The following is a 22,373-nucleotide window of genomic DNA, read 5'->3' as shown; positions in this document are numbered from 1 at the left end:
ACCTCATGAAGACAGCAAATATCAACAAAGACCCACACCATCCTGGCCAAGCTCACTTCTTGCTGCCACCATTGGAAGGCACAGAGACTGAAATTCCACCACTATACCACTGTGCCGCCCTTCATAAAAAAGGCACAGGTGTAGTGAGGTTCAGTGAAAAGCATTGCTTTCCATGCTATCTAGATCAGATCATCTACATATAAATACAATCATGTCAAACTCAAGTACAATAGATAGAGCAAAGGGGGAAATACAGAGTGCAGAATATATAGTGTATGTAGAGGAATGCTCGTTTAAACCGTTGACTTAAAATTCTGGAGTAACTCAGTAGGACAGGCAGCAACTTTGGAGAGAAGGAAAGGGTGACGTTTCGGGTCGAGACCCTTCTTCAGACTGAAAATCACGGGACAGGGAAATTAGATATATAGATGATGATGTAGAGAGAAATAGAACAAATGAATGAAAGATATGCAAAAAAGTAACAATGATAAAGGGATAAAGCTGTAGCTAGGTGAGAACGAAAGCTGGTGTGACTTAGGTGGGGTAGGGTTGGAGAGAGAGAGGGAATGCAGAGCCGCTGCCTGTCCCGCTGAGTTACTCCTGCATTTTGTGTCTATCTGAGTGTAGAATATAGTTCTCAGCACTCAAGAAGTGCCACCATTGGAAGGTAGAGAAGGCTGAGAACTGCTTCTTCCCATAAATCATCAGATTCTTGAATCACCCGCACAATCCTAACCATGACCCTTCCTCAGCACCAAATCACGACAGGCTTTGCACTATTGTAGTGCTATCATGGTCTGGTTCAAAGATCCTATAGCAAACAAGATAGATCACTCGACGAAAAAGACGTAGTACGGTCATGGGCAGATTCATGGGTAATTTTCGGCCCCATTTCCGTAACCAGCTTCCGTCTCCGCACCAAAGATCCCATAGGATACTAGTGCGGAGACGGAAGCCGGTTATGGAAACATCCTCGTAAAAATAAAAGTTATTTGGGAAAAATCTTCTCCTCATTTTCAGAATTATAATTTATTAACACAAACTGTTCCCCCGCAACGTTGATTACACTGCGAGTCTGGTCGGGTCGGGTCGGGTTACTGAAATGGATGAAAAAAAGGCCCACGTTCCGCTCCGTTGCATACTACACGTCAGCCCATTGCATTTAGAAGGAGTGGTCTATCTTGCTTACTATAGGATCTTTGGTTTGGTTTACTGAGAATAACAAATAATTTATTGTATATTTATTTGTTGTTGTTGTCGTGTATAATGTGCCTGTGGTGCTGCAGAGAGTACGAATCTCGTTGTTCTGGTTCAGATCCGGTGCATGTGACACAATAAACTGACTTGAATCTCTTGGTTTTACTGACTTCCATAATCTGTAGAATTAACAATCCTGACACAAGATGCAATTAATTATTCAAATGGTTTCTATGCATCCGTAAGCACCAAGTACAATAAAAACTTAAGCAGGATTTAATAATGTGCAAACGTACACTAAGTCTTGCGCTGTCCCTACTGCTCTTCAACTGCCCACTAATAGACCTGCTCTTAAATTAGGCTGTGGGCCGAGCATCAAAAATGTGTCTAGAAATAGGATTTCGTGACCCAAGTCACCAAACTACATGAAATTTTCACATATTGTGTAAAAAAAAGTATATAAATCACCCCTGACACTCGATATGAAGAAGACTTGCACATTTTTTATTAAATTAGAGAAAAACCGGAAAAATTTTGGGTAATTTTTAGTCCAATCAAAGCACATTTAACATTGAGTTGTCTGCCACTTGGCCAATCACGCGCTTTGTTTCAGGCTAGCACACAAAATGGCTGAGGGGGCTTCACTGATGCCTGTTTTACTGGAGATTCCGATTTGTTGTTCTGTGGAATAAATGTCGTGGAAACTTGCAGCAGGTAAAACTTACCGGGAAAAAGTGCTCCGATCGCGGGACATAGGTACTCGTGGTAAAGTGAAGCCGCTGTCTCAAATAATAAGCGGCCGATTCGCGAACGCGGAGCTGCGGATCATCTCCGCGGGCGGGCAGGGTGGGGGGGGGAGGCTGTACATAGTGCCGTCTATAGCGGCCGTTTTCAGACCCCGATAACGGGAGAAAAACGGAGGGATATCTGACCATTTCTCACTGCAATGGAAGCCTATAAATAGCGATCGATATCCCTCCGTTTTTCTCCTATGCACTATGTACAGCCTCCCCCCCGCCCGCCCGCGGAGATGATCCGCGGCTCCGCGTTCGCGAATCGGCCGCTTATTAATTGAGACCGCGGCTTCACTTTACCACGAGTACCTATGTCCCGCGATCGGAGCACTTTTTCCCGGTAAGTTTTCGCAGGCAGCTCCGAGATTAGCTGTTAAAGACTTATTACTCTACAACAGGCTGGCATTAGTGACAATGTTTAATTGACTGTGTTATTGAAACATATAGTATAGGCCCGCAACTTCATGAATGAATGAATGAAGTGAATGAATGAAGTAAGTGAATGAATGAATTTATTCACATTATAAAAGGGTGCAATTAAATTAATTAAACTCCATACAGATAGATTTTCATAAATTCAGACTTTACATCTTACCTTTTAGTTAGAGTAGGTTCCTGACTGTCTTAATCTTTGTGTTCCAGGACCTCAGCAGGGGCTTTGCTTTCAAGGCTTTCTTCCACTTCCTCAACTTAGCAGCACTTTCTTCAGCCTTTTTAATGCTTTTCCCACTAAATACAATTACCTGCTGCAAGTTTCCACGACATTTATTCCACAGAACAACAAATTGGAATCTCCAGTAAAACAGGCATCAGTGAAGCCCCCTCAGCCATTTTGTGTGCTAGCCTGAAACAAAGCGCGTGATTGGCCAACTGGCAGACAACTCAATGTTAAACGTGCTTTGATTGGACTAAAAAATACACGAGATTTTTCCGGTTTTTCTCTAATTTAATAAAAAATGTGCAAGTCTTCTTCATATCGAGTTTCAGGGGTGATTTATATAATTTTTTTTACACAATATGTGAAAATTTAATGTAGTTTGGTGACTTGGGTCACGAAACTGCAGAATAAAGCTCCTCGGCCCACAGCCTAAATGGAGTGGGTCCTCTGCTGTGAATTCTCTCAACTTGGTTGATTGCTAAGGTCCCAAGGCCCATTGCAGCACACCTCATAACTGTTCAGCCCAATAATAGATCAGTTTGATCTAACGCGGACCCAGCACAGCCCAGCATATACCAGTCTGGTCTGGCACAGGCCTAGTGTAGCCCAGTCCGGCCTAATACAAGGTCCAGCGCTGATCATTTTAAACCAGTCCAACCTGGACCCGGGCAGAGCACAGCCCAATATAGACTAATCTGGCCTAGCACAACGCCCATCACACATCCCTGAAGAAGGGTCTCGACCCGAAACGTCACCCATTCCTTCTCTCCAGAGACGCTGCCTGTCCCGCTGAGTTACTCCAGCTTTTTGTGTTTATCTTCGGTTTACATCAGCATCTGCAATTCCTTCCGACACACATTCCAATATTGCACAGGTTCCACCATAGCCAAAGATAGACTAGTGCAGCCTAGCACAGACTTTAGAGATACAGCGTGGAAACAGGACTTTCGGTCCATCGAGTTTGCGCCGACCAGCGATCGCCCCATACATTAGCATTAGCCTACACAAGAGGGACAATATTACAATTTTACCAAAGCCAATTAACCTACAAACCTCATAACAGGGCTCAGCCCAATATAGACCATACTGATCAAGCAGTGGACCCAGCGCAATCTTTGGAGTGTGGGAGGAAACCGATGCACCCAGAGAAAACCCACGCAGTCACAGGCAGAACATACAAACTCTGTACAGACGGTACCCATAGTCAGGACCGAACCCGAGACTGGCGCTGTAAGGCAGCAACTCTAAAGCTGTGCCACTGTGCTGCCCATACCCAGCTTAGCCCAATATACACCAGTCTGGCCTTGCACAGTGCCCAGCACAGCTCATTGGATCCCTGTAGTATTGGACCTACACAGCCCAATAACAGTTCAGTCTGGAGTATCACAGGGCCCCGCACAGCCCACGGTTCAGTTTAGCACAGCTCTATCCAGCCCTGTAGACCTCCACTAAACTCAGCTCAGCATGTTCCAGCCTAGCACCTCTCACAGCCCAGTCATAGCATAGCCCGGCCCTGCATAGGCCCCAGCTCAGACCAGCTTTCAGCCCAGAATAGAGCCAAGTGCAACACAGGGAGTCACCCATGATGCTAAATGGAAGACTTACCCACATGTTAGTGGCCAGAGCTAAAGTCATTCGCAGACATTCAGAAGCAATTAAACATACATACTGTTCAAACCTTTAAAGACGTAAAAATAAACAGAATCGAGGAAAGCAACGGCAATGAACTTAATTTGATTTCAAAATTAAAATGTTGCAAAGGTAAATTATCATGCACTTACCCTTCATCACGGGAGCATCTGCTCTCCTTACAGTAGGCAGGGGTCACAATCGCAGTTCCTTATCTAGGTGCTGGGAATCTATGGAAGTGCACACTCCACCACTGGACTCCATGAGGAGGCAGTGCCGGAGTGCAATCAGAAACTCTCAGCAAATGGCTGTGCACAGGATCAAGACCTCCGCATCTGTGTAGGATTCCCAAGCTTCCACAGGCTCACAGAGGGAAACACCAGCAGTTCTACACGGAACCACAGGCAGTTCTTAGACCTCTCCACACAATAATCCCGCAATCCATAAACAGGTGATTTAAAGGTATTCCGTGCACACTAAAATTGCAAATTGAATAACTTGTACAAACTGTCGCATTTGATCCTTAAACATCTTGTACAGATGATAACATGCAACATCAAGCTGTTCTCTACAATTTATAATATATTCTGTTGTAATCTTTTCCCACCTCATGCTCTCTTGACAGGGAAGAAGCCTGTACAAATATTTGATGGCCATAACCCGATAAGGAGAAAGTCTTAATTCTGAACTTGTACTCTTGGGATGGGAGGAAGCAATGGGGAACCAGGTCTATTCAAGGTCTAGGCTTACAGAAGACCAACAGTAGGCATGGTATTAAATATAATAGTCTAGGAACTAGAATCCGGCTTGGACTGGGAATCCCACCTTTGGCCACCTCCTGTGTCGTAGCAAGGGATGGGCTGGTTGGACAGTTGAAGGTTCCTGGTTAGGCCCACAGGGAACCACCATGTACAGCTCAGACCCTGGGGTCTTCTGCCATCTTCAATTCATCCTTTTTTTAAATCAATTCAATTACACTTAGAAAACCCATGATAACCTTCTCCAACAATGATCTGACACAAGTTACCCAATCTGTTTAATCCGCTGTCTGTTTTAGAAGAGCCAGTGAACTTCTATTGGCAATATTCGTGGATGATAGTTAATGCATGCACATGGTGTTCTTCACCTGCCACTTCAGTAGCGATGCTATTACAAATAATGGAAATATAAATAGACAGAATTCTAGAAAAGGTGAAATGTTGACTGTCAGTTCTGGCCAAAGTTATTTAAAGATTTACAGAGTTTACTTGGTTATTTCCTTCCGAGGGCTTTGACGACTAAGATAGAGCTTATATTGGATTAAAATGCAACCACCATGATATGACACAACACATTATCTGCTACAAACAAGCACGTCAAACAACCCACTTCAATGGGAGATCATCACACGGACATCACCAAAACACATTTTCTATGTTGTTCTGGTGCAGACCTACTAACCTCTAAAGAACTCATGGATACTGTTGAACCTGTTTCACTCCTTGATAATGCAGTGTTATTTTCATCAAGTTCTGAAACAATGAAGTTCTTTGCAGCTGACCGGGATTCATATGGTATATTCTGTTTGTGTTCCTGTGCGGCGAGATGTTGATCTAAATTGAAGGTGATGTGATCCATCATGGGCGCACTTGTATTAAATTCAGGGTTAACCTTAAAATGCATTAACCTATCGTGTGGCATGCCTTCCATGCTGATATTTAATTTGCTTTCATCCTTAATGATAGGTTGGACATTTGCGGAGCCTCTTGGCATGACAATGTAGTCACTCTCCATCATCCTCTCTTGGGCCTGAGCCAATTCAGCGTCCCCAGCTCGTAGATTGTCGTCAGTGCATAAGTAGACTGTCCGTCGCAGTTCACAGTTGTCCTTCTTTATACACTGCTCAGTCAACTCATTCATTCCAATTGGCACATGCATAGTCGGTGGCTGTTGTATCAAAACTTTAGAAATCATATTTCCTGGGAGAGTTGAAAAATTCATGCCTTTGGGATTCATCCCTTTCTCATCTTCATCATCGTTCAGAGATATCCTTGCCAGGGTGCCGCCTGTAATGGTAGCAGCTCGACAGCTTCCCATATCCTTGTGAAGGACTGTGGGTCAAAGAATCACCAGTCAGAAATGAAAATTCAACAACGGCTAAATTCCTCTAATTGACCTTGTGGTTCTGTCTCGTGCATTAAACATACTGTCACGTTGTGTTTCATTTTATTTCACCAAGTAATTTTCCTTCAACGAAGGCAATAACTCCAAGCTAATGATCATTAATACTTAACAGTAATCTCATAATTAGAATGTAACTGTGCCACGTACATGGGTTGCGTTTGGAATTACAATGTGAGAAAACGGTGGTTGGTGGCTAGAAACAAAAAACAGATTTATCTTCTGGTCACTTTAATCGATGATGCTTAATATAATGCTTCATATGTTAATGTGTGAATTTAAATCCATCTTTAATTCCATAAATTAAGATGGAACACATTTATTTAATATATACCTCTCCTTATATTAGTAATTTAATAGCCGGAAGCTAACGAACACAAATAACACAGAACAGGTTGACAGAACATGAAATTGAAGGATTACAGTAGTTCTTACTTACTTCACATCTTACGTCACCATAATGTCATTTTACAAGGTTTATTATTCAATGATGGCTAAATTTCACTATGCGGAAAGGATAAATTGGCACAGATCTGACACTGTGTGTTCCAATATAGTTAAAAGTACATTCCGATATGACCATGGTCAAAGAAAAAGAAGCCAACATACATACAATAGCAAAATGCCACAGAAGGGGGCCAATCCACTCCGTACTGAGTCTGTACTGGCCATATGTGAGGGCAATCCAGCCCGTATACCTGCAGCGTACTTCTTTCATTTACATATCCTGCCCCTTGTTTGGATGTTAGAATGAAATCTGCCTCGACTACCATTAGAAATATAGAAACATAGAAAATAGGTGCAGGAGTAGGCCATTTGGCCCTTCGAGCCTGCACCGCCATTCAATGTGATCATGGCTGATCATCCAACTCAGTATCCCGTACCTGCCTTCTCTCCATACCCCCTGATCCCCTTAGCCACAAGGGCCACATCTAACTCCCTCTTAAATATAGCCAATGAATTGGCCTCAACTACCTGGTGTGAAAAATGTTTTTCTCATCTCGGTCCTAAAAGACTTCCCCTTTATTCTTAAACTGTGACCCCTTGTTCTGGACTTCTCCAACATCGGGAACAATCTTCCTGCATCTAGCCTGTCCAACCCCTTAAGAATTTTGTAAGTTTCTATAAGATCCCCCCTCAATCTTCTAAATTCTAGCGAGTACAAGCCGAGTCTATCCAGTCTTTCTTCATATGAAAGTCCTGACATCCCAGGAATCAGTCTGGATTACCATTCTTGTATTACCATTCTTGTAAACGAACACCAGAATGCTGGAAATAAAGCTGCTAAAGTCCCAGGCTTGCTCCAATATCCAGACATAGATGATTCATCTTTTGGATCGATCTGTGAACAGCTCAAAGGAAAAGTGCAAGCATAAGGGCATTTAAAAAAGTGCCTGATTTCCCCTTTCTTTCACACACTTTTGCTTCTGAGCTACAGAAATGCTGAAAATTAGAAAGTAGGTTTGTGTTACTGGGCAGAGCCTATAGCAATGAGAAATCCGGCAATATTGTCCCAACCAAGTGGCAATTTTACTTGGAAGAGAGGAGTGCCCTCTGAAACGACCAGGCAAACTACTCAGTTGCATAAAACTGCTGAGATAGCCAATGAAAACAAGCTGGGTGAATCACTCACCATCAGCCTAGATTCTAGACTGGCCAAAAAGCTATCATACCCAGTGTACTTTTCAATATCCTCCTCTCAAACACCTGGGAAGTATCAAAATGTTCATAGGTGACCCATGATTAAACAATCAACAGCCTGATATAGTCAAACGTAAAAATTCAAACCCAATAGTCAATAACCAAGTCTAATTCCATAACTCTGGGCGCCTTCTGAATTGTGGTGCAATGTTATCTGATCAAGATGGATTCCATGGCTTTAACTCCACACCCCATGGCATCTCGTGCATTAGAAACATAGAAAATAGTTGCAGGAGTAGGTCATTCGGCCCTTCGAGCCTGCACCACCATTCAATATGATCATGGCTTATCATCCAACTCAGTATCCTGTACCTGCCTTCGCTCCATACCCCCTGATCCATTTAGCCACAAGGGCCACATCTAACTCCCTCTTAAATATAGCCAATTAACTGGCCTCAACTACCTTCTGTGGCAGAGAGTTCCAGAGATTCACCACTCTCTGTGAAAAATGTTTTTCTCATCTCGGTCCTACAAGATTTCCCCCTTATCCTTAAACTGTGACCCCTTGTCCTGGACTTCCCCAACATTGGGAACAATCTTCCTGCATCTAGCCTGTCCAACCCCTTAAGAATTTTGTAAGTTTCTATAAGATCCCCCAATAAGATAAGTTCTTGGTCTGCAGCCTTTAGTTTAATGCTCTTTAGGGGCTCATTCAAGTACTTCTTAATACAATTGAACTTTCTCTTTTTACTGCATTTTGATACATATTAGAAATCAACGCACTTTTAGGGTGAAAATTACTCGTCAGCTTTCATTCTTTTGCCTTTTAATCTCTTTACATAGAACCTACGTCTTCTGGGTTTTGGTCTCTCTACTAAGAGAAACGCAAGGCTCCTCATAATTTTATCAAACCTCTACAAAATATGCAATCATTGTCTCAACAATGTCTCTGGATACTTTCAAGAGAGAGCTAGATAGGGCTCTTAAAGATAGCGGAGTCAGGGGATATGGGGAGAAGGCAGGAACGGGGTACTGATTGGGGATGATCAGCCATGATCACATTGAATGGCGGTGCTGGTTCGAAGGGCCGAATGGCCTACTCCTGCACCTATTGTCTATTGTCTAATGCCATGCTGACTACTCTCACTAAGTTGCTTACACTGATATTATATGATAGTCCTATAAATGCCTTTTGTATCCATTACTCCATTTTAGCAATGATACTAGGTTAATTATTTTCTTGTCTCCTGGCAACAATTGTAACTAGAGCGACTGGGATGATTATGGACATGGCCTCCAGTGGCTGAGATACATTTAATCCAATCTGTTTTCAAAGATGCTAAATGCCTTAATACTTTCCTTCTTTGTGTGTTCATCTCATCCAGTATTTCACAATACTCCTCCTTTACCACATTCTATTATTAAGCTGATCACATATATTCATCAGGAACCACACACATATATTTTACCTCCACAAACATTACAATTTTGGTCTTTCATAGACTGTATTCTTTCATTACCTATATTCTTGCTTATTAGATCTTTGGAATTTTGTAAATTATTTTAGTCGACAATATATTTTTCAAGCTTGGCTTTACTAATTCCCTCTTTAATGTCTGATGCATTTTTAAAATCTATCGAGGCTTTCTGCACTTCTGAATGCTCAGACACAAGATTTATGTCCAATGCTACCCGGTTTGCTTCCCATCATCCATGCCACTTTGAGACTATTACCATTCCTATCTGCGGGAATATTGTTCCTCCCAAGACTCACTATCTCCTCCTGAACCCTCTAGCTGCGCTGATATTGGTATCCCCTCTACCAAATGTACTGCTCTAAGGTACAGATTTGCCTCACTACTTTTAGGTCGAGTTATTGACTAAAAAATTATCCTGAATTCACTTTGAACTTGCATAGTTTCTCACAACTGTGACTTTACTGCATAAGCAGTTTTTGGAACTTCGTCCAACTACTGATAAGGACCTTGAGCTTTTGCTGTTCACCCACCCCTCCAGAGTGCTTTGCAAACGTTTTAGTGATCTTGTCTCCCAAAGAGACAATAATTAATTTGAGAATCATGATGGTGACACACAACCTTTGTATTCCCAACTCTGGAATTTCCCAGAAGACGACACATAGTGCTGGAGTTCTATCAGTGGAAAATAATTAATCTAAAAATACTAATAAAATTTTCAAACAAGAGGACATGACTTCAGAATTAAGGGACAGAAGTTTAGGGGTAACATGAGAGGGAACTTCTTTACTCAGAGAGTGGTAGCGGTGTGGAATGAGCTTCCAGTGGAAGTGGTGGCGGCAGGTTCGTTGGTATCACTTAAAAATAAATTGGATAGGCATATGGATGGGAAGGGAATGTAAAGTTATGGTATGAGTGCAGGCAGGTGGGACTAAGGGAAAAAAGTTGTTCGGCACGGACTTGTAGGGCCGAGATGGCCTGTTTCCGTGCTGTAATTGTTATATGGTTATATGGTTATATGGTTAAATTTAACGCTCGAGGGCTCCTCAGCCTTTGCGTGATATAAAAATTAGAAGGGAACATTTTGGCAATTTATGGTTTGACCATAAATATATAATTTGAAAGTTTTAAAGAAGAACTTATGAATTAGCATATTTTATTACTATTTTCAATCGGAAACATGGTCAAATTCAAGTATTAATTTACATGGCCTTTCTAACCCAAAGCTGCTGCTGCTGCTTCAATAGGATACTGGCTCTGATACACTGATTAGCTTGAAACCCACTGTGGATGTTGGCTCAGATTCTGTTGGCAATCCTACAAGGAACTACGAGCATTGCTCAGCGGGGAGTCAGCAGGATTTGGGATTCCTTTGCAAACGTGGAAATCCCGAACTTCCTGGCCAACCTCTGCTGGCGTTTCCCAACTGGAGATTTGCTCTCGGATCCTGTGCCAAGTGAACGATGATCAACAATTGCAGGGAAGAAAGAGAAAAAGAAGGTACGATCCATTTGTAAAAGTTATGTGTTTTCTTATAACTAATTTATAAAAACCTCAATAATTTTATTAACTGAAACCATGTGATTATTTCATTTAGAAACAGTTTTATTAGATGATTCAGAAAGAATGAAATCCTTTGATGGCTTTGATAGCTGGGAAGCCTAGAGATATGTTTTTACATATCTCTAGGGGGTGGAGATTGACTGCTTGCAGTGCCCCCTGGGGATGAAACACTACCCAGCCACTCACCGGGTGCCTGATTGAGAAAAACTATCACAATGCACGCATTCAGCAAATGCTTTGCAATCTTGCAGAACCCAGGAGTGATCTTCTCTTGTGCGTGCTAAGGACACCAGTCTAACTCCGTACCTTGACAAGGAACAAGCCCTTCAGCTTCACAGGCAATGTCTGACACTTGGATTTTCTTTAATTCCTTCTAAAGCAGGAGGCACAGAACCGTAGGGCTATACGGCACGGAAACAGGCCTTTCGGTCCAACATGTCTGTGCCGACCAAGTTGCTTATCTGAGCTGGTCCCACCTGCCTGCGCCTGACCCCTATCCATGAAACCTTTCCCTTCCATGTACCTGACTAGGTGTCATTTAAATTATTTTTAGGAAGGCGTTGGGGAGGAATTTCTTTAGTCAGAGGGTGGTGTGGAATACTTTGCAACAGAAGGCTGTGGAGGCCAAGTCAGTGGATATATTTAAGGCAGAGATAGATAGATTGGAACGGGTGTCAGAGGTTATGGAGAGAAGGCAGGAGAATGGGGTCAGGAGGGAGAGAAAGATCAGCCACGATTGAATGGCGGAGAAGATTTGATGGGCCGAATGGCCTAATTCAGCTCCTATCACATGATCTCATAGTTGTACCCACCTCTGCCACTGTCTCCAGCAGCTCATTCCATATACACACCACCCTCAGTGTGGAAAAAGTTGCCCCTCACAATAAACTGTTCACCTTTCTCTTGCCCTTCATGGTTTAATGTACCTCTATAAAGTCACTCCTCAGCCTCGGCTACTTTAAAATATGTTAAACACGCATGTTCAGAGGAACATTCTGCTTAACTGTAACAGTCCATGGTTTTTGAAGAATACTTCTATTTCGAAGCCTAGAACCATGGCTGGATATAAATAATGTTTGATGATATTATGCAGTTACAATATCATAACAGTGACTACAACCCTCACCCCACCTTCTCCAAGCCCACTTCAAGATGTAAATTTACAATCCTTCAGATACAACATTCAGAATTATAAAGGATTCCCATGAAGGACCCCACCCACAAGCATCCATGGTGGATGTAACTTATACTGTTCCAGGAACAGAAGTTGTGGTGAACAGAGCCTTGTTTACCCATTGTACTCAACGTTTCCACAGCTTCCTTACTGGTTTACTGTAGTAACCCATGCCAGCATCCATTCACCTCACAAACACCTTTCCCAGAAGAGTTGCACGCCTGCTCGTTTTCATTAACCACCATCTATTCACCTATTTATCAATAGTCTGCTTGCCTGTCTCCCTGCCAGCCATCAGACTTTATAAAACAGGAATGTCATAATCCTGTAACCCTCGCATATTCTTTTTAAGTTGAAATATTTTAGCAACCTCAAGTGTGCAGCCAGAGAAGGAGAAATACAGCGTGATCCCGTATCATCCTGTGTTCTACTCAACTGGGCCTTACACTGGCAGGAAACGTTGTCTAAAGGAAGTGTTCAGGAGCACAAGGAAGCTGGAATGGAAGTAGACACCTGGCTCCTCAGGCCTGTCCTGCCTTTCAACATGATCTTGGCTGATCTGCCCCAGGTCTCAACTCCTCCTGTGTGTCAGCTTTCCACTGTCCACCATTCCCTGACCCTTCTAAAAATGTATCCACCATCTTAGTTCAGTTTAGTAGAGATACAGTGCGGAATCAGGCCTTTCGGCCCACCGTGTCCGCGCCGACCAGCGATTCCCGTACACTAGCACTACCCTACACACTGGGGACAATTTATAATCCTTAATCAAAGCCAATTAACCTATTAACCTAGGAAACTGGAGCACCCGGAGAAAACCTATACGGTCACAGGGAGAATGTACAAACTCCATACAGACAGCACCCGTAGTCAAGATCGTACCCAGGTCTCTGGGTAAGGCAGCAACTCTACCGCTGTGCCACTGTGCATCTCTTTAAATATTCCTGCTGATCTAGCCTCCACAACCCTCTGGGGTAGTAATTTTCAGAGACTTGTCACCCTTCGATCATTTTTATCTATTTAAACTCGAGTGGTGATGGTACTTTTGGTCTTACTGATTGCATGTCACCCACCCCAAGGCTTGCCCGCTGACTATGAATTTTAGAATTAATAAATCATGGGCAGTGCATTTGCAATTTGCAAATTTGCAATTTGTGCCACAAGAGGAACTAGAAAATAAAATAATAAAGTTAAAGGCAGTTCACGTTTCTTCCAGCGTTTCTCTTTCAGCCTGAGGCTTGCTGCCAATCAAAGCTCAGAGGCACTGAAATATCTCAGCAGAGTTGGATCGCTGCCAATGCAAAGGCCAGAAGATTTCTCACTCCAATGGCAGAGTGAAGGGCTTGGGAGCTGCTGCCTCACGGCCCCCAGTGACCCGGACCCAATCCTGACCTCCGAGCTGGCGTGTGGAGACGGCATATTCTCCCTCTGACTGTATGGGTTTCCTCCTGGTTTGCTCCCACATCCCATAGATATGTGGATTGGAAGGTTAATTAGCTGCTGTAATTTATCCCTCGTATGCAGGTAAGTGGTGGAGTCTGGAGTTATGCGAGGAAAATAAAATGGCATTAATGTAGAAGTTGTGTAATGAGCTGCTTGATGTTCAGTACATACTTGGTGGGCCAAAGGGGCTGTTTCTGTGCTAATTGACTCTATGACTCTGGACTCAGCCATGTGGGAGAATGCGTGCAGGGGATATTTTGACAGTAAAATCTCTGTGTCAAAATCTAATGTATCTTTGTATTTTGCCCTTTGGTGCACTCTGTATTTTTCCCTTTGCTCTACCTATTGTACTTCACTTTGGCTTAATTGCATTTGAGTGCAGTATTATCTGCTTTGATCAGTATGTGCCACAATAATAAACCTAAACCTAATGCCTTCAAGACAACTGCGTTTCAAACCATACCAAAACCTTTGCAGACATGTACTAAACTTTATTGACCATTGCTCACTTCATGAGGGCAGCCTGTACTTCTGCAGAATCACCTTGCACTGCAACACCCTGTGCAAGGAAGAGATTCCACAATGTTATCAGGGATGAGGGACTTCAGTAACGAGCTGGTACTGAGACTCATTCTTTTCTATATAAATTGATATCATGTTCAGGACAGCAAGACATTTTGTCAGAGCAGATTACACTATTCCCCCTGGTGAATGGGTCAATAATGGAAGGTCTAAAGAGCTCTGACAAACTGGCTAGCTGGCACAAGAAAAGAGTATATTCTTATTCGGGGAATTCTCTGAAAAGCTGATTCTGTAGGTAATCTCTTACAAGGAGTTGTACTTAACCGCAAAGAGACACACAAAAATCAGGCTTATGGAATGAGTCCTGCAGCGAGCAGAGGGCAGGATCACCTTGTCCTGCACTGTAAGCCACTGAGATTTTAAGGATGTTGAACCTGCCATCTAATTTAATAACGGTGAAAGCCTGGGGATTTTTTTAGAAGCCTGAGGAAACTAAGCTTGATTCATGAATAATTCTCATTATAAAGGCTGGAACATTTATGATCTCCACCAGCATCAGTTGCTTATCCACTCCTGGTAGTGGGAGACAATTACTCTTTAAATACGCCGTACAGAAGGGACAAGGCGAGATAAATTATTTGTATGTAATATTGTGATATTAATGATCAAGGGAAAATAATTGCTTATTATGCTACCAATATTCCCGGCTAGAATGAATGGTTGGGTAATACCCCATCCTCTGTGCCTGGAACACTGCAAATGCATAGGATTGATATAATGTGCATTACATTTGTCCATTCACTGCATTTTTGTGAAGTTATTGATCTAATAACTGTGCTTTGCCTTTTTAAGTACATACCAAAGATCGGCATCAGTAGCAAAACCAGCATTTGTTGCCGATATCACGTACGTCATGCTGAGTAGATAATTCGGCTTATCTCGGGAGTGTTTGCTTTATTTTCAATCGTGAATTCTGTTTACTGTCACTTGCAAGAGAGTATGTTAAAAAGACTCATTGGACCCTTGCAAATAGACTGCTGTTTCCAGTCTCCCTTAATGTGATGGATTACACAATGGGATTAGCACTCTTTGGCAAATTGAAGTAATGCAAAACGGCAGAACGGAACATTGCACGAGGTTTCAGTGGGCCAATAATTTTAGACAAACTATTACCTTAACAAGCATTAGATTTTTAAATAAAATGTTTTTCTTGAAAAATGTTAATACTTGCCTTTATCCCTTTTATATCTGTTGGATGTTTAAACTGCAGGTTTACTGCAATTGCTTCTTATTTTGTTCAGTAAATATTACATTTTTGAATGTTAGTTTAAGATTGTATCAGGATGTATCTTTCTCGCAGCTTCCTATAATCTGGTTTTAACATTTCTGGGAAAATAGTGTGCTGGCCAAACACGCAAAAATATTAACACGCTGTGCCGTTGGGCAACACAGCATGACATCTCCTACTCTACATAGCGTAAACCACAGGATGTGGCTAATTAACCAGTAACAGGTAATCCAAAACCATGTAAAAGGAACCCTCAGCATCATGCCTCTGAAGAATGAATGGATGGTGTATTGCAATATGTATAAATAACATCTATCTATATATTACTAAAAGTCTGTTCTTGACCGGTTTTGGCCATCTGTGCTGCGATTTCCGAGAGAACGCCGCCACCTACGGCCGTCATTTTTGGCCACCTTGCTCAGAGCCCCCCCTCCGCCGTATGTGTGCCGAGGATTTTTCCCGTCGATGAAAAATGACAGAGATATTAATGATTTTACAAAATTCCCCATTCTCTCTGCTGCCCCTGCTGGCGGCAGGGGGGAGGGACTATAAAACCAGGAAGTGGTGTGCCTCAATCAGTGTCTGCAAGCTGGAGGAAGGCAGAGGGTCACATTTCTCTGAGCTGTGAATAACACTGAGCACATGTCTACTCAAATTTAAGTGTCCTTAGTGGTTCTAAAACGCTTGCAGAATGTGTCTATTGGTTCTAAAATGTTTGCAAAAAGTATCTCTTTTGGTTCTACAATGCTTGCAGAATGTGTCTTTTTGGTTCTAAAATGTTTTTTAGGTTCTCCCCCCTTTCCTCTCCTCTCCCCTCCCCCCCTCCCCCCCTCTCCTCTCCCCCCCTCTCCTCTCCCCCCTCTCCTCTCCCCCCTCTCTCCTCCCCCCTCTCCTCTCCTCCCCCCTCTCCTCTCCTCCCCCCCTCTCCTCTCCTCCCCCCTCTCCTCTCCTCCCCCCCTCTCCTCTCCTCTCCCCTCCTCTCCCCCCCTTTCCCCTCCTCTCCCCCCCTCTCCCCTCCTCTCCCCTCCTCTCCCCAACTCACCCCTCTCCTCTCCCCCCCCACTCCTCTCCTCTCCCCCCCCTCTCCTCCCCCCCCCTCTCCTCTCCCCCCCCTCTCCTCTCCCCCAATCCTCTCCCCCCCTCCTCTCCCCCTCCTCTCCTCTTCACCCCCCTCTCCTCTCCCCCCTCTCCTCCCCCCCCCTCTCCTCTCCCCCCCTGTGGGTGAGTGGTGGAATATTTGCTCCTTTTACCTCATAAACAACCTATCTACTGATGCATAGCCCCCAACTTGCAGTCACATCTAGAGAGGGGGGGGTGGGGGGTAGAGAGTGAGGGCAGAGAGAGAAGGGGCAGAGACAGAGAGAGACAGAGAGAGGCGCTGCTGCTCCGGGCATGCAAGGAAGGTGAGGAACGGCACTCTCGAGATCCTGGGGAGGTGGGGGAGAGGAGGGGGTAGGGAGGGATAGGGGGGAAAGTGAGGAGGAAGAGTGGGGGAGTTGGGGGAATAGAGGGAGAGGAGGAAGGAGTGTGGGAGGTAGGGAGTGGGGAATAGAGGGAAAGGTGGGCAGTGAGGGAGGTGAAGAGTGGAGGAGGTGCGGGATAGAAGGATGGGAAGGGGGTAGGGAGGGGAGAGGAGAGGAGTTATTGAGGGAAGGAGATAGTGACTGAGGGTATGGGAAAAGAGAGGGAGGGAGAGGTGAGGGAGGGATTGGGGAGGGGAGAAAGAGAGGGGAAAGAGGAAGGAGGATGAAGAGGAGGGGTAGGGAGTGCTGGGGGATACGGGGAAAAGAGCCGTGCCTGCGCAGTTGGGGGCTATGGCTGAATGGTGGAATATTGCGTTGGGGGAACGGGTTGCGTTGGGGGAACACGTGCGTGGTGGAAACAGGTTACTTTGGGCAAATGGGTGAGTGGTGGAATCTTGCGTTGGGGAACGGGTTGCGTTGGGGGACCAGGCTTTCCATGGGGGCTGTGGGTGAGTGGTGGAATATTGCGTTGGGGGAACGCGTTGCATTGGGGCACCAGGCCTCCCGTGTGACAGGGACCCAACGGGTCCCACTTGGTCTAGTTGTATATTAAAAATAAGGGATCTACTGAGCAGGTAATCTTCACTCTACAACCTTCACAGCTTTATTGTAGCATAATATGCTGAAGCTTCCTCCCTTGAATATGCAATGTCAAAATTTGGGAAGTGAAATTAAGAATGGTCACAATAAACTTACTAATAGTGGTAGGTTTGAAGGAGCATCTTGCCTTAAGGGATCAAAGTGCAGGGAAGTTTTCTCCAAGAGATAAGGGCCTGGGTAATGAAAGGCAATTCCTCTATGGTGGAGATCAGGTAAGCAAGACACCAAATTAGAGGATGACTCTTGCATTAAATAGTTATTGGTCTGTTGGAGACCCAAAGAGGCAATGGTTCTTGGAGAAAAAGAGGGATGGTTCTTGGAGAAAAGTGAAAGTTGAGCACGATTCCTGAAATCAGAACGCACTGAACTGGAGCCACATGATGGCATGACGTTATGCACCGATCCACACGTGATCCATTGTAGTAGCTGTTGGAACTAGCAGATCAAAGGCACCTTCAGTAAATATATGGTTTGTTTCGAAGATTGACACAGTGCTGGAGTAACTCAGCGGGTCAGGCAGCATCTCTGGAGATAAAGGATATGTAATGTTTTGGGTCAGGATCCTTCTCCAGACCGAAGAGTAGTGATCCAAAACGGTACCCATCCTTTTTCTTCAGAGATGCTGCCTGATCCGCTGAGTTAATCCATCATTTTGTGTCTGTCTTGGGTATAAACCAGCAACTGCAATTCTTTGTTTCTAACTTTCTATATCAAGTTTGTTTGGTCATTAATTTGGTTCTGTTCTGGGTTTTTTGGCTCCATGAGAGGTGAATAATTGTAGAAGCTGTCTAAATCCACAAATTGGGGCATGTGCCATGGAAATCATAATCCAATTCAGCTCTCCATGTAACCCGTTAAGACAACAGAACATAGAGCAGTACTGCCCAGGAAACAGGCCCTTCAGCCCACAATGCTTGTGCTGAACATGATGCCAAGTTAAAACTGATCTCATCTGCTGGTCCATGACCCATATCTCTCTCTGTTCCCTGTACTTGCATGTGCCTGTCTAAAAGCCTCTTAAAAGCCACCATCGTATATGCCTCCACCACCACCCCTGAATAATGAACAAGACTTCTGCTGTCAGAATGTAAAATCAAGCATGTGGTATATATTTTGGATAATCAGCCATGATCATGTTGGGTGGCAGTGCTGGCTCGAAGGGCCAAATGGCTTACTCCTGCACCTATTTTCTGTTTCTCTGTTTATTACATTATAAATTTATAATTCACTCACTCTTCGCGTTAGAATAAAGGCCAACAGAAGTGGGGACTGCTGTGCAAGAGACTTCCTGCGTGTATTCAATATAGTCCCAGCAATGGGGAACTATTGAGGGTAGTATTTCTACACATTCTGCATAAAAGTGGAAAGGAAAAGTAAAGACTGGTGGCATTCACAATGTCAAGGTGACTGTGAAGCACTTCAGACATTGCAATACTTCTGTGGTGATTAGCGTAACTTTGAGAAAGACAATGACTGCAAGTTCAAACATAAGATTAATTATTAGTATATTTAATTTATATATTGGCTTGGGGAAAATTCTCCTGATCTTCGTCAAAATAGAGCTGAGGGATCTTTCACTTTTACCTGAAAAATGGGATGGGACCTTAAATTAAGATCTCATCGAAGAGATGGCCCTCTGACTGTGCAGTGCATTTGTGTGTCAGTGGATTTAGTGCTCAAAACTTTACACTTTACATTACTGAGGCCTTCGTTCTGTTTACACAAATGAGTAACAGAACGAAGGCCTCAATGTACAAGCTAATCAGCATCCTTAAACATTAACTGAGCCATATCTCAATTTTAAAGCTTCGGCGAGGGTCAAAAAGATGCATTCAGTCAATATATCAAGGTTAAGTAGCAGCCTTTAATGAGGCAAAAATATGCAATGCGTTCCTCAATATAACCCAGGGGAAACATCAAAATAATCTTGCACATGCACAATCATTCCTTGTGATAACCACCCTCTCATCCTGATGCAAACCAATTGACATGGCTAGAATGAGGTGCTACTGGATTTCCTGCAAAGTTTAATCATACACCCTCCTTCCCACCTAATGCAGATGAAAGATGCCATGTCACGACTGTTCATAGAAACATAGAAAATAGGTGCAGGAGTAGGCCATTCGGCCCTTCGAGCCTGCACCGCCATTCAATATGATCATGGCTGATCATCCAATTCAGTATCCTGAACCTGCCTTCTCTCCATACCCCCTGATCCCTTTAGCCACAAGGGCCACATCTAACTCCCTCTTAAATATAGCCAATGAACTGGCCTCAACTACCTTCTGTGGCAGAGAGTTCCAGAGTCACACCACTCTCTGCGTGAAAAATGTTTTTCTCATCTCGGTCCTAAAGGATTTCCCCTTTATCCTTAAACGGTGACCCCTTGTCCTGGACTTCCCCAACATCGGGAACAATCTTCCTGCATCTAGCCTGTCCAACCCCCTAAGAATTTTGTAAGTTTCTATAAGATCCCCCCTTAATCTTCTAAATTCTAGCGCGTACAAGCCGAGTCTATCCAGTCTTTCTTCATATGAAAGTCCTGACATGCCAGGAATCAGTCTGGTGAACCTTCTCTGTACTCCCTCTATGGCAAGAACGTCTTTCCTCAGATTTGGAAACCAAAACTGTACACAATACTCCAGGTGTGGTCTCACCAAGACCCTGTACAACTTCAGTAGAACCTCCCTGTTCCTATACTCAAATCCCTCTGAATCTAACCAAGTTAATGTGGGCTGCCTGGCCTTTTTACTTGAATGAAAATACAGAAGCAAATTGTTGTGATGTCTTCATTCTGGTCCACCCCTTGATGTCCTCAATTCCTTAAAATGTCCCCATTTACCTGCAACCAGAACTTAAATATGGCAGAGAACTGAGGGCCAAGCCAGGATATTCTTGGTTGCTGGTCCTCACTGGATTGATACCGAGCCGAGGAACTGTTGCGACCCAAAACATTTACATCCATTCATAGAAACATAGAAAATAGGTGCAGGAGTAGGCCATTCGGCCCTTCGAGCCTGCACCGCCATTCAATATGATCATGGCTGATCATCCAACTCAGTATCCTGTACCTGCCTTCTCTCCATACCCCCTGATCCCTTTAGCCACAAGGGCCACATCTAACTCCCTCTTAAATATAGCCAATGAACTGGCCTGAACTACCTTCTGTGGCAGAGAATTCCACAGATTTACCACTCTCTGTGTGAAAATGTTTTTCTCATCTCGGTCCTAAAAGACATCCCCCTTATCCTTAAACTGTGACCCCTTCTTGTTCTGGACTTCCCCAACATCGGGAACAATCTTCCTGCATCTAGCCTGTCCAACCCCTTAAGAATTTTGTAACTTTCTATAAGATCCCCCCTCAATCTTCTAAATTCTAGCGAGTTTCAAAGATGTATCTGTAACTACTGGCACTATTACTGGTAGCTGCTGATTCTAGGTACAGGAGGCAGCAGGAATAATGTCCTTCAACCCACTCTATCATGAAGACCATCTTCCCTGATCATCCTCTTTCACTTTCCCTCACGGGCAGATACATATCCAAAGCAGGAGAGAGCTAAGGCACAGGCTGAGGTTCCAGCTTGTGCCAAATTCAAGGTGTAACTTAGTTTAGTTTACTTTAGAGATATAGTGCGGAAATAGGCCCTTTGTGCTACCGAGTTCGCGCCAACTAGCGAAACCCGTAGACTAGCACTATCCTACGTTTAAGGACAATTTCCAATTGTTACTGAAGCCAAATTAACCTACAAAATCTGTACGTTTTTGGAGAGTGAGAGGAGACTGGGAAAACCCAGTAGTCACGGGGAGAATGTAAAGACTCCGTACAGACAGCTGTTGTCAAAAATGAAACTAATGGCACAGGGTTTGACAATAGGAGACCAGGTGCAGCACCATTTATCATAAGGACACATTTGTACGCTTTCCCCAGAACTCATAATGTCGCTTTGAGCCACTGGAGGTGCAACATGGATAAAAGAACATTTGTTCAAATTAAAACAGTCACAGACAGGAGCTTCGCCTGTCAAATGGTGTAGCCGTTTTATAGAAAAAAAACATTCAGCACCCTAGAGTGCTTGATTGCAGCAGTGTGCGTGGGGACCTCCATCTCATGGATGGGTAAGTAGAGAGAATGGAAGGATTGCAGATATAAGCGATAGACCAGGATACGGCAACAAGAAGCCTCTGTTAAGTCCAAACACGTAGGGAGAAGGGGAAGGGAACTAAATGGAGTAGATAGCTGCAGTGATTCCAATGTTCTGAAATGAGAATCCCACAGTGTAACATTACGTCACAATCCTATAAACAGCATCAACACCATTCAGAAGAAAAATGATTAAGCCATACAGCACAGGAACGGGCCCTTCTGTCTACCAAGTCCATGCCAATCATTGATTGTCTGAATTCAATTACCATGCTCCATTGCTTTCTAAGCATTGGCAACTCAAATGCTTGTCCAGATACTTGTGGGTACTATCGGTTTCGATACTTGTGGAAACAAAATGTGGTGTAAGTATCTGCCCCCACCATCCACACGTTCCTCACTCCATCCACCCTCCGGATGAAAATGTTTTTTTATTCAGATCCCACTCAACCTCTTATCCCTCAACCTAAACGCATAATCTCTGCTATGGGGAAAAGTGTCTTATTATCTACTCTCTCCGTGCCTCTCATAATTTCGTGTACCTCAGTCGGGTACTCCCCATCCTCCA

At 43.8% G+C, this 22,373-nt stretch overlaps 1 protein-coding gene across 6 annotated transcripts in view; it reads right to left on the bottom strand.

The window, feature by feature from the left end:
• adgrb3 (adhesion G protein-coupled receptor B3) overlaps positions 1-22,373 on the bottom strand; it is a 713,405-nt gene that overhangs the window by 18,437 nt on the left and 672,595 nt on the right. For all 6 annotated transcript variants that reach the window (XM_033021883.1, XM_033021886.1, XM_033021887.1 and 3 more), the window contains one exon: positions 5,719-6,368. In XM_033021883.1, the coding sequence (XP_032877774.1) occupies positions 5,719-6,368 (650 nt within the window). The remainder of the gene's footprint in view (positions 1-5,718; positions 6,369-22,373) is intronic.

The sequence above is a fragment of the Amblyraja radiata genome, chromosome 5 (assembly GCF_010909765.2).
Source record: "Amblyraja radiata isolate CabotCenter1 chromosome 5, sAmbRad1.1.pri, whole genome shotgun sequence".
Classification (NCBI taxonomy): domain Eukaryota; kingdom Metazoa; phylum Chordata; class Chondrichthyes; order Rajiformes; family Rajidae; genus Amblyraja; species Amblyraja radiata.
The sequence above is the reverse complement of the archived record's forward strand: the minus strand, read 5'-3'. Positions and strand labels throughout refer to the sequence as shown.